Below are 12865 nucleotides of genomic sequence, written 5' to 3'. Positions count from 1 at the left end.
CTCCTCAAACTTCTCACTAGCCTCTTTTCTCCCAGTTTCTATATGGTAGGAGCCTAGGGAGGGCTGGGATGTCGGTGGACAGAGGGATTACTGAACTTTCAAAAAGACTTATGCGCCAGTGTCCTATGTGTGTGTGTGTTTGGGAGTTAGGGGCTATTGTGGCACTGAACCGCCTGATGTGGAGACTGATGCGGTGGGACAATACAGGCTTTGTGTCCCCAGTCTCCATGTCCTTGGTCTGGTCACTACTCTTTTCAAAACCCATGGTAGGAGAGGAGGCTGGGGGAAGGGGCTACCTGTCCCATCTGTGTGTGTGTGTGTGTGTGTGTGTGTGTGCTTGCGTGCGTGTGTGTGTGAGTGACAGAAAAATAAAGGAGAACGTGAAATCTTTGATTAGCTTAAAATCAGCCCTTATTCACAGTCTGCTGAGGGATGATCTGATAAGTTGTGGTGTAAAATAATTTGAGTATTTTTGTCACGACAGAGTTTTCCCATACTTTTATTAATAATGCCTGAAAGACACTTCAAAAGGAGTCTAAATGACACAAACTTAGAGCAGCAAAGGTGCTTTACTTAAAAATCTGTTAATGATCCATAATTTATTTGTGTTTCATAAATAAATGAAGGGCTTAAGCCCTAAACTTTTACATTTGAATAAAGGATTTACATTCTTTGCTCATAGATTTCTGTAAACAGACTAATGATTTAACATCTAGTCAAGTCAAGACAAGTTTACTTGTGTAGCATGTTTTAGTAACAAGGCCGTTCAAAGTGTTTTACATGCTCGGGGCTTCCCCCAGAAAACTTGCTAAGCTTTGTTAGCGCTGGTGCCAGGGCAGCCATCCAACAACCCACCTGTTGGATGGGTTGTTGCGCTGTTGGGTTAAAAAAAAATGTTTAAAGTTGACAGGAAATCTGAAAAATATCACTAGGTAACCAACTATAAAGTCTGAAATCAGGCAAATGAAAAATAAATAAATAAATATATAAATAAAATAAAAATAAATTAACAAACAATGCATATCCTGGTGGGGGCGCAAGTAAAGACTGGTAGCCCATCTGTGGGAAACCCTGCACGCTAAAAAGATAAAACAGTAACTAATTATATCAAATGCCATCCATCATGGTAATCACTTCCAAATTTACATCACATATATTGATCGGTGTTCCAGTTATTGTTGCTCAACGGCAATGCGTGTCTTCAGCCTTGATTTATAGAAACTCCATTTTGGCTGCTTTGCCGTTTTCCTGAAGTTCAACAGACAAAACCAAGTTTTCTGGAACAAAGTCTCCTATGAGCAGAAATGACTATAGCATAATGTTTAAAAAAAAATTAAACCAGTTCAAAGTGCTTGGCAACCTCTCACCACAACATTTCATTTAAAAATTCTACCCTGATAATTTGTTGTTACTTTGGTAAATGCTGTGGAGTCGCAATAGGGCAATAAGGGCTCCAGAAAAACTACTCCTAGAAACACCTCCTGTTGCGATGGTAACCAATCAGCGTGAATCTCCACATTTGCCATGCTTGTGTTGCCTCACTTTTAAAAATTTTGGTTTTAAAGCTCACCCATGTTGCTGTTCTATTTGACAACAATAATGTTGAGCGGCGGGAACCCAGACTCCTCGCCTGTACCGGCCATTTGCAATTCAACATGACCACATGCAAAGCACGCGTAGCAGATATGGAGGAACTGATAAAAAGAAGTAATGGAGACGGGACATGAATAATTACAATGAACCTTCTCTTCAGCATTTAAGCGGTGAATGGTTGAACGTTTATGAATGAGCTGTGGAGGCATGAAGGTGCCGAATTTAAGAGTTGCTACCAATTTCCTCTGAGGTAGAAAGACATTAATTCATGAATGTCAAACACACAGAAGCACCTTTTGGTAATGATCAGTGTTGAGACATAGTAAAAGTTTAACTGTATATCAAAGCAACTACATGTTATTTAACGACTCATTTGTAGCTCTACGCCCCTCTCCCCCCCCTCCTCTGACCCACTAGTTCCTCCATCCACCCCCAACACACACACACACACACATGCTGTGGCTCATTTGCACCTGTGTAGGAAAGAACAAAAACACTCCCCACACCTACATCCACTGCTGTGATCCGGCCCCCTTCATCCTGCTCCGGTCGGGACTTGTGCCGATCTCTCAGAGTCGTAGTGGTCATGAAGGCGAAACAGTTGCTGCTCTAAATGGAGTTAATTCTACATCCACAGTCGCCCACCTTGGCCTGGCTGCGCTCACTTGGTAAGCTTAACGAGTCCAAATCAAATTTACATTCATTAAGGGAGGTAGTGGTGGCTACTGATGGAAATGGATGCACAGATTAGGAAGAAATTCCTTCATTCCAGTGGCGTGAAGAAAACGTCTGTCTGATAAAAGGCACGTAGTCGCAGTTTGAAGGTTATCTATAGTGAGCATTTTTCAGTCTGGCTAGTTTTCTGTTTGGAACAATGCTGTTCATTTCACATCTGTCTCTTGGAGGAACATTTTGTTGTTGAAAAGGGCTCGGTTGAATAGAGGTTTTAGTTCAGTCCTAGATGGTGCTGTAACTGTCCTCCCCCTCTGACTTGTGAAACTTTTTTGCGATGTCTCAAATAAGTGTCGAGTTGATGGAGGGGAGTCTGGCACCTCTTTAGAAGATCACCTAAATCATCTCTTTCCTTCTTTTCCGCCAGTTTGTGTAAACAAACTCTTCAATCACTTTCAGTCGTTACCAATTTATACCCTTATTTCATACCCACACTTTGCCATTTCATCTCGTCCCATTCCCATTTCTTATTGGGAGCCAAACTCTTTTTTTTTTTTTTTTACCCATTAACTATTTCCCTAGGCAGTTCCATATTTTTCTTAAACTGTGGAGACGAGTAACTGTTAAAACGCTCAAAATTCAAAGATCATTTGTATATTGCCTTATAAAGACTTTATACTACAACCTATTTCAGTTTATTGTGCTTCTAGATACTATTTGGGATAATTTACTGTAGTAAAAAATGTCCCTGACCAAACCAAAGTAACACTAGGAGAGAGAAGTGGCAAAATACTCTCTTAGAGGAGATATACCGAGGCACCCTTCTTGATAAAAAAAAATAAAAAATCATAATGACTTTACATTAGCATTTTTGATTGTTTTCATCAATATACTACAATTCCCCAGAGAAAATAGATGGTGGGACTTGGTACTTTAGATGCAAAATAATTCACACAGGTAATTCAACAAAGTTCATAACCTGATGTTTGTTGTTTCTGCAGCTGTGTCTAACCTGGACGAGGAGAGCAAATGGACGGTTCACTACACGGCTCCCTGGCATCAACAGGAGAATGTCTTCCTCCCCGGCAGCAGGCCACCCTGTGTAGAAGACCTTCACCGGCAGGCAAAAGTCAACCTTAAGACTGCTTTGCGAGGTAAATGTCGCCTAAATTAAACACCGAAACGCCTTGACAAAAGCTGCAAAATATGCACTGTTAGACCATTTCTTAGGTCGTCCATTGATTGTAATATTTTTTTCATTTTTTTTATGGCAGTTAACATCAGTTGCATAAAAAATAGAGTAAGTAGAGCATTCATTTAAAGGCTGTTGAAGCTAGCCTGTTCAGTGAGTGAGGTTGAAAGATTTACTTCTCTTTGTTCATCCTTCCTGTTATCCAATGAAAGCCTTGCTCTCTCTCGCTCTCTTGCAGCCTGAATAAAACGTAGACATGTCTTGATGCGACTTGGAAAACACAGTTCAAACAACTCAATAATAGTGAAAGTGGCTTACATGGAGGCGTCTTCTTTCAGTTGCAACCTTCACATTGAAGAGCATAACTACCAACAGAACCTGGTTGTGTTTAATATGGTCCATTCAGTAACCGGACAAAGATCAAACTGGTGTCCAACCAGCTTCTCATTGTTCAGGGTTGAACCAGGTGTCAATCTTCTGATTACATTATATTTCTTGTTGCATCTCTGTTTTAATATAGGTTTCATGTCCTCATATTTTCCTATGAATTTATGAATCATAAAATCAAAATCAAACAAATGAAAAGCAAACGATAATCCTTTAAATAGTCCTGTTTATTCTTGAATGATTTGAATTTCTCCCTTGTGAAAAGGGAGTGTCAAAGGAGAGAATGTAAATTAACTTGAAATAATTTACATTTAGCCTATTTTAAAATAGGTATTTATCATAAGCAAAGGTGCTGCTTAATTTCTAGCTCTGACGATAGATTTGTCATAAAAAAAACAAAACAACAAAATGCAAATGATTCACGATATTTAAACTTTGAAAAGGACAAGTTTTCTGTGTAATTATAAATGTGTTACTGGCTAAATGTGTTACTAGCTCTAAGTTTGACCACTAGAACAGTAGACAGAGATCAGCATTTCTCATTGCGTCAAGGCAACAAGTCTTTGTGTGCGACACAGTAAAAAATGTCCAAACACGTCATTTTGTGTTTATCCAGCAACACAACACTGTGAGATCCTCCTCCTTCCTGTTTGTCCGGTGCACTTGGCGACAAGGCACACCTTTGTTGCTCAGTAAACACATGCAGTCACATTGCAGCACAGACACAACAGTGCATATAAAATCATCAATTTCCCAGAACGGGAAGCAGGAATACCGGTGAATCCCGAAACTGGTTTTGCTAAGACGTTTTGGAAAATCCTCCTTATCGCCTCATTGCTCAGATAACCGTGAGAGAAGTCGATGCAGCCCATGCAGGTGTGTGCGCGTGCATGTGCGTGTGTGCTGAACTACTAACTACTGTAAACAGAACGTTTACACTCTGGTCTGGCCTTGTGTGTTGGAGTTAATGGTGGGAAATCGGAGCAAATGGGGAACAAGCAGTTGTAACACGATGCTTTCAGTTTTTGGAGTCCCTGTCTCGCTGCTGATTCTTTTCCCATTTTTTGTTTCACCCTTGAACTATTACTAATAGATATTACTCCCTGAAATATTGATGTTGCTAAGCAGAAAACCACACAAACATCACCTGAGTGGAAACCCCCATAACCAAACACCGTCCCAAACCCCCAGGTGTCCCATCTGACAGACAACAGGTGTCCAACGAAAGTTCCTGTCCAATTCCAGGAGGCCTGCAAGACTTTGTTGATGACCGCACATCAGTCACAACTTTGTACTGTAATTTCAGTTTTCTTGTAGCTAAAAAGACCTTCCATATGTCACCATTTTGTACTTTTGGGCTTTTAATACCATCAACAATTTGACTTTTCATACCCTCCATGCGTCTTTTCACACTCAGTTTAATAGTCGATGACTTAAAATACATTACTGTTCTCTAATCAATACCTTATTATCACAAGCTGTGATTGATATCTGTTATTTGAGTCTCACACACACAAACACGCATCCTGCAGTTTGAGTAAGTCAAAATCTCATTAAATTATATTAAATCAATCAGTTTATTGAAATAGGTCTGAAGAGTGAACAATTTTCCTTTTTTTTTTCTAAAACCAAAACCACCTCTGGATTCAGAATTCTCTTAAAATTAACAAAAACATGTAACTTCAAATGACAATACAAACATTTAACATTAAAAACAGGAGAAAAGAAAATTACTATCATTATTGAGTGTTATAAACTTTATTTTTTGTATCTTTGTGCAATCGTTATTGCACAAAATGGTTCATATTTTTCATTATTATAAAGTTGTGGTTGGATTGTGACCCAGAGGAAATTACTGTATGCTTTAGGGCAAGAGTAAATGAGGGGAAAGAAGGTTAATTAAATAAGATTTGGTCACAGTTTCCAACCAGCTACAGTACATAGACACATGACCCTGCTTACTGCTCCACATTTCTGAATAATCAATACTTTGTGTCCGTCTGACACCAAAATGAGGCCTTTTCACATGATGAAACTTGTGAGCCGGTTGAAGTTAATGAACTTCCGATTCTTCAGTCGTTAGGATGTTAATATAAAGTGTTTGTTAGTCAAAAATATTTAAATATAATCATATTCAGTCCCTTCAAGAACTGAATTGCCTGGAGGAAACTTAATTATTTGAGTTCAGCTTCTGGAACAACAGAATACAGGAGAGTTTTACACATTTTCACTAAAATCTAAACACCGCTCCACCAGCATACACCTCTAAACACATGCCTGTGGTTTTTTTTTTTTTTCCATTTTATGGAAGTTTTTTTTTTTTTTTATTGAATGGGAAAAAAAACAACATGCATGTGTACAGGAAGTGTAAACAGAGACTATCAGCAGAAATATCTGCGTTGGAGTGGACTGGGCCTAAAACATGGAAAATTATGACACAGATTAAAGTGTGAATGAGTGGCTTGTCCTACCTGCTGCAAATACAGGGAAAAGAAAAAGTACAGTTATAATGCATTTAGTACAAAAGTACCGTAGTACCGTGGCAATGTTGCACCGTCCTGTAGAAATCTTTGCTTGTGCATTAGAATATAATTGCTCAGAGTTAATCTGATACTTGTTTAGCGGTTTTTGGCAGATTGTTTGTTTTCTTTGGATAGGTTTGTACATTCACCAACAAAAAGAAAAGAAAAGAAATAAGATGTGATGATGTAATAGTTTAGCTATAATTATGTAAAATACTTCTTAGACAGTGTATCTAGTCATTCTTTGAAACACACGGAACATCTTTTACTTGCTTTATTCTTTTGCTTCTTCCTCCATCCTGCCTAGCAACTAGAAGCACTTCTCTCTGGTGTATTATTATTTTTTTTTAATCAGCCACCCTAAATCATGTTCCACCAATCTCTCTCTGTCATCCTCCTAATTACCATCATCCTTTTCTAATTCCCATCTCACTGACTGGCACCTCATCAGCTTGTTCTTACATTAGCTCTGTGTGCTGGCCCCATCAGGCTCCATTAGTTGACAGTATTATACATGCATCGGTGTGTCTCTCCATCGGGGATAGTCTGTAATTAGCTACGGGGATGAATTAAATATAAAACGGGATCAAAAGGAGGATCTCTGAGGTGCCAAGCTAATGGCAAGGTGGGCTCACTTTGATACGCAGCCAGAATTCATCAAGAGGTTCTGCATGTGTATCAAAAACAAACAAGTATATAAAGTGAAAGCCTTTTTTTTTAATTATTATTTTTACATTCGTCTTAATTAGTAAAGCTTCAAAAGGGGTAAAAAGAAAATACTTAAAAAAAAAAAAAGCGGATGTTGGTTGATGTGACATTAAATCGAGGCTCAAGCAAGTTGATTGAAATCGAGTTTTTTGATTTTGAATACATAAGGTGCTGTACTCAAAAAGTTGTGCGATAAAAAAGCAAAACAAAGGATGCGCTAGTAAAAAAAAAAAAAAAGGAAAACTGCAGACACTGACAAACAGAGCAACAATGTGTTAAATGCCCCCTGAGTGAACAGGAGGAAGCAGGGGAGAGAGGGATGGTTGTGCCATCTGTGTGTGACAGACTGAAACTGATATCACCTCCTCTGCTTCCACATAAACAAGTACGCGTCTCTTCAGATCACACACACACATACACTCACGCACATCATGTCCTCATGACAGCAGGTGGTGACAAAAAGACACAGAAGCAGCACTTGGCAGAGTACAAAAGGGATCACACTCACACAACTGTCAGATGTACAAAACAAGCTCAGTTTACAATATTTTCCTCTTTGGACAACAGAAAATGTTCTTAGCAGATATGCGTGCCATATAAAATAGGGGTGATAGATGAAAAGCTCAATATTTAATGTGTTGTAATTTCAATACATTAAAAAATAATTAGTTACTTTGAGTAATTTAAGTCAGAAAAGATTCATCGGTCTCAAAAAACCTGTTTGTATTGATTTTAATGATTAGAGTGTTCATACAATGTAAAAACTAAATTCGGTTTCTTTCAAAATAAGAGTATCACATTAGACAAGAATGATTTTTGTATTGATATGGTCAGCAATGGCTCATATTAAATCCTGGGTAGATTGCAGATTTTCCAGCAAAACAGTCAACAATATCCTCCTTAAGAGAGGTAAGACCTCAAAGGTCAATGCTGAAGAGGCTCAGAGTGCTGTGTCCAAACATATTATAAGGAAATTCAATGGAAGGAAAAAGTGTGCTAGAAGACAGTTCACAACACCCAAGATTTCTCTTTTTTGGTCATAGGTTATAAAATCCAGCTCAGAGCAGCAAGTGTTTCTATTGCTGGTATTTGAATAAGTTAAAATGATGTTCGGTCCCTAGAGAAATACTGTCTATCTCAACAAATCTCCGTTCACCAGTTGTTGCTAAAATTGAGTTAAGTGCCTTGATTAGAGACAAACTCTTTGTAAACTGAAAAGTGTGCAATCTTAATTGTACATTTCTACTCAAGCTGTAGGAATGCTGTCAGCTAGCCATGAACACACCTTGGTGTCACCTTCTTACAGCCACTGATTTTTTTTTATTTTTTTTTTAAAAAAAGCTTTTTATCTGTCTTTGTCCTCCAGAATGTGATAAGTTGAGGAAAGATGGCTTCCGGAGCTCTCAGTACTACTCTCAGGGTCCCACTTTCTCTGACCCCAAACAGTCCACCAGCAGCCTACAGGATGACGAGGATGATGAAAATGACAGAAAGGTATGTGTGTAGATGTGGAAGTTAACATGCTGTCTTTAACATTAGCAAAGTTGCTGAATTAGCAGTGCGGTGTAAGGTAATTTCTTATTGTGGTCTTTGTGACCATAATAATCCTCTTTGCCTTTGCAGTGTCCATGCTGTGAAACTCACTGATTGAAATGATTTAATGATCTCAGCATGTTCTGCAGAAGCCTGCTATGAAAGCCTGAAATCAAGCTTAGTCTGCCCTCTAGTGGCTAGAAAGAAAAATACATATTTTCAGACATTTCTGAGTTGCTAATCTATTTAGCTTTTCAGAAATGGTGTCGGTCACTTAATACTCGTTTTTGTACAGACTTAAGAGTGGTGTGCTTTTTGTTCATAGCGATTTTATTGCAGTAATGGAGAAAAAAAAATTAGAAAAAAAGCGGAAATAGAAAATTGAGAAAATACAAACAAGAGCAACAAGGGTTATGAAGCTAAACAAAGTAAGTTTTCTTTAATACTTGTGATTATTGAACGTATCTTGTAAATGGCGCATAATATAAACAGAATATAGTCTGAAACAAACCAACTATGTTGTAACTCTTGGTAGATGTGATAAACGGAGAATAAAATAAAATATTTGTATGTCCAAGCTTACGGGGACGACAAATTTTAATTGATCCCCTTGTTAATACAATTACGTAGCCGTCATTTAAATTTACGTAGCCGTCCATCAGTCCTACTGAAAGTTTGTTTTAAAAGTGTTACGTTTGAAGTGTAGTCGCAATAGAATTATTTGAAATAAATTCAATTTTAAGCATGAATGTATTTGGGCAAAAAAAAATAAATACGATTGGATAGAAAACTTTAATTTGAGTCTGGAAAAGTATGAGGTTTGGTCATGAAATTTTTATATTGTTACTCATGTACTCTGTCACCAGTATAAAGTAAATTTTCTGAGTTCTGTATTTATCTCCTTGGACTTTATGTTCCAGCTTACTTCTATTTTGCAGTTTAAGGATGCTCTGACCTTTGACCTTTATAACACTGTTATTGTAACCTGTCACCCTTTCTCTCGTCATTTTCACTTCTTCACACTAACCTACTTCCAACAGGCCCAGCCATAGTTCCACTCCACTCTTGCCCTCTTTGTCTGCTTGTTGTCCGTTCTGCTGTCTGCCCTCTCCTTTCCCTGCCGTCATTACTTGTTGTCCTGATCCTAACTCAACCTGACAGTCTGTTTAGGAAAGGGAAACTGGATTCATGTTTAACCTGGAGAAAATGCAGATAACAATCCACTCTTGTTACCAAAGTACCGCTCTGCTCCCCCCCCCCTCTCTAAAATTGCCCTTCCCTTGTTCTGTTACCTTGTTTGCCTAATAATCCCTCATTAAGCTCCTGTTTTCACATTTTTTTTAGACTTCCTAGACTTGCATATGAGGAATAATTGCCAAAATCTGTAACCAGTGATGAGCTAAAACTACTTTATATGATATTAAGGTTTTTAAATCAGTCAGACTTGTAATAATTTAAAATCTATCTGAAGAGTAAATAGTTTTCCTGTCCAGTAAAGCACATTGTATAATCCTCGGGATTCAAAATGTATTTAAAGTAAACCCAATAATCAATTTTTCAAATAAAACTGCAATGCTTAAAATTGATTTCAAAGGATTACCAGGAGCATATAGCCTCATTCTGATGCCTAACTAAAGCCTAACATTATTCTAAGAAGGGAGAACATGAACAAGATGAACCTAAACATCTTGGCCTGTCAACATTGGCAGCACCGGATAGCCAACATGATCAAACTGAGAAAAGTCCTTTACTTGTGGTCAGCTTTTCTTCTTCCTCGCCTCTCGGAATCAGCCCGGGTTTGTTTGTGTAGCTTTTCTTTCTGTCCTCCAATCACTGAGTTTGGTTGTCTGAATTGGTTGAGTTAAACTAATCATCCCTCTGTAGTGGGTGGAAGGAAAAAAAAAGCAATCTAAAAGCAGTTTCACACAAACTACAGTGAAGAGAGTGTGAAAGCACATTTAGCACTCCAGCCTTAGCGAATCGGAGATCAGCTCCTTTCTGGCTGAGAAAGCGTTTTCTGGTCAGTGGTGTGTGGACTCCACAAACTGAAGCTAAGCTTAAGATTTATAAATTTGCCACACTGAATATTAAACACCACATTTACTCAAAAGTTTTACACCATTGACAATAAATATTCACTATGCAAATAGTTAATTATTTTTAAAGCGTTCCGGATCAACAAAATAAGTTAATCTTAAAGGAATTCTTTCTTCTTTTTTTTTTTCTTACTTGGGAAACGATTGTGGGTCTTACTTCCGGCGCCCACCGGCTGTAGCAGTATTTCATTGTAATTTATAGGATTCTTGGCTAATCTATATTCATGATGGAAGTTGCATCTCTCTTTTCGGTTATTATTATATTAACATTAGCACAAACATTAGATTTCACTGCTCCCCATTAGCATTAGCCTTTTCCCTAAAAATAGATATTAGCTATTTTTCTTCTTTATTAGTCACGTTTAGTATACTGAATGGAGGAAGTAAATGTATAACAATACGCTAGCGATGCCCCACATGCTATTGACAGCATTTAGGCTAATGTTAGCAATTTGGCTCATTTTAACTTGTACGCTAATTTTAACACACTGAATGTCATAAGTCCATGTTACTCAACATGCTTGTGATTCTCCATATGCTATTGACTACATTGCAGCTTCCTTTAGCATTGATGCTAATTTGTAGCATCAGAACGCTGGGTTCCAACCGACGGGCACACTTTGGCAGGCCCCATTTAAGTTTCTTCAGAAATTTTCTATTTGTTCCATATCACCCTCCCCTACATCCAGTACAAACAAACAGACCATGAATGTGGAGGGATCTCTCCAGGATTATTTGGAATTGTTTTCCTCTGGATGAAAACACAAAGATGTTAAAATGACTGGTTTGCTGGTGACTAATGGCTCAGTTTAACATAGCTGTCTGTTCCCCTGTGCGATTTTACGATTGAGGGCTTTTAGTGTCCCAGCTCAGTTGACTGCTTGACTGATTCTATCTCTCTCCTTGCTGCTGGCCTGCAGCTTTTATTGCGCCATCTTCAGCTGCTTGGTCAACAGGCTGATTTCATTTGGATCCGACTGATCGTAAAACATCTTTATAGCAGCAGAAACACTGAAAGGTCAATCCACGAAGAGCCTTCAATCGATGATTTAAGACAAGTATCTGGAGTTTTTTTTTTTTTAATTTCCAGTCACATTTTTTTTCCCCTCCCGTGTTTTGTCGCACTAGTTCCTGCTGCTTCTCACCGTTTCTTTTAAGCTTCGTATTTTCCGCCGCATTAAACTTTCCTTTCTTGCTTTGTTGTCCTCCTCCAGTCGACAGCTTCGTCAGCGGAGGATGACAAATCTCAGCTCTCCGTGAGATCCCCGACGCCGCAGGGTGGGAGCGAGGCGGGGGAGGCATCTGAAGTCGACGGGCAGGTGGTTTGGAACAAGGCTCCGCCCCTCCCGACCCCGGAGGAGAAGATGAGGCAGGCGGCTCAGGCCGTGCCCACAGATGTGGTGCCCATCAACATTACAGGTGTGTTACATTGTTTTCTTATAGCTCAGAAGGGAAACAAGTTCCCTCGCCTGTTTTTTCTTTTTCTCTCTGAGCTGAATAGAAACTAATCAGGAACTGTATCGCATCACTTAGGCAAAAATAAATAAATCTGTCGGTCACGGAGGTTTACTTTCCATCTCCTATTCCATCCTACCTGAATGGGTTTGACCTTCACCTTTCCTCTATGCATGTGTCAGTGAGTGTTTGTGTGTGAAAATCTGTCGACAGCTTATCCAGAGGTCGAAGATTCTTGCTGACTTTGTCAGATCCCCATCGTTTTTGACACACAGCAAAACATGTTGACATAACCATGTTAGCATGTCATTTGTATTCCGCTGCTGTCCAATAGGAACATCTCATTTAGCAAGATTTGGTGTTTAAAACATAAATGGAAGCGTTCCTATTATTTGTATTCTTCCACTATTCATTATTTACCCACAGCTGCTCCCGCAGACACTAATCAGAGCCTAATCTGGTCTCACTCCACTCATTTAGTATTGACTTTGGCTGCTGTCACTTCAGGTCGCCGAGCGAACTTCCAAAGCGCACATGCAGACTCGTGGAGAGATCAGAGACTTTACTGTCACTTTGAGGAGAAGCCTGAGAGACACTATCTGGCCTCCTATCAAATCCAGCTTCCCTGACGCGCCGCAGCTTGTCACCAGCTAGCCACACAGCACAGAGAAAGGGACCCAGATAGCACAGAATGATTGAAACAACAT

The 12865-nt window shown here is 39.0% G+C and overlaps 1 protein-coding gene across 4 annotated transcripts in view; it reads left to right on the top strand.

Moving 5' to 3' along the window:
* LOC106955869 (NHS-like protein 1) overlaps window positions 1-12252 on the top strand; it is an 82948-nt gene extending 70696 nt beyond the window's left edge. For all 4 annotated transcript variants that reach the window (XM_015046297.1, XM_015046299.1, XM_015046298.1 and 1 more), the window contains exons 2-4: window positions 3267-3419; window positions 8441-8568; window positions 11918-12252. In XM_015046297.1, coding sequence (XP_014901783.1) covers window positions 3267-3419; window positions 8441-8568; window positions 11918-12211 — 575 coding nt within the window. In that variant the 3' untranslated portion in view covers window positions 12212-12252. The remainder of the gene's footprint in view (window positions 1-3266; window positions 3420-8440; window positions 8569-11917) is intronic.
* The last annotated feature ends 613 nt before the right edge of the window (window positions 12253-12865 follow it).

Source organism: Poecilia latipinna, unplaced genomic scaffold (genome assembly GCF_001443285.1).
Source record: "Poecilia latipinna isolate Pla-1442-1.1 unplaced genomic scaffold, P_latipinna-1.0 Scaffold772, whole genome shotgun sequence".
Lineage (NCBI taxonomy): Eukaryota > Metazoa > Chordata > Actinopteri > Cyprinodontiformes > Poeciliidae > Poecilia > Poecilia latipinna.
The sequence above is the reverse complement of the archived record's forward strand: the minus strand, read 5'-3'. Positions and strand labels throughout refer to the sequence as shown.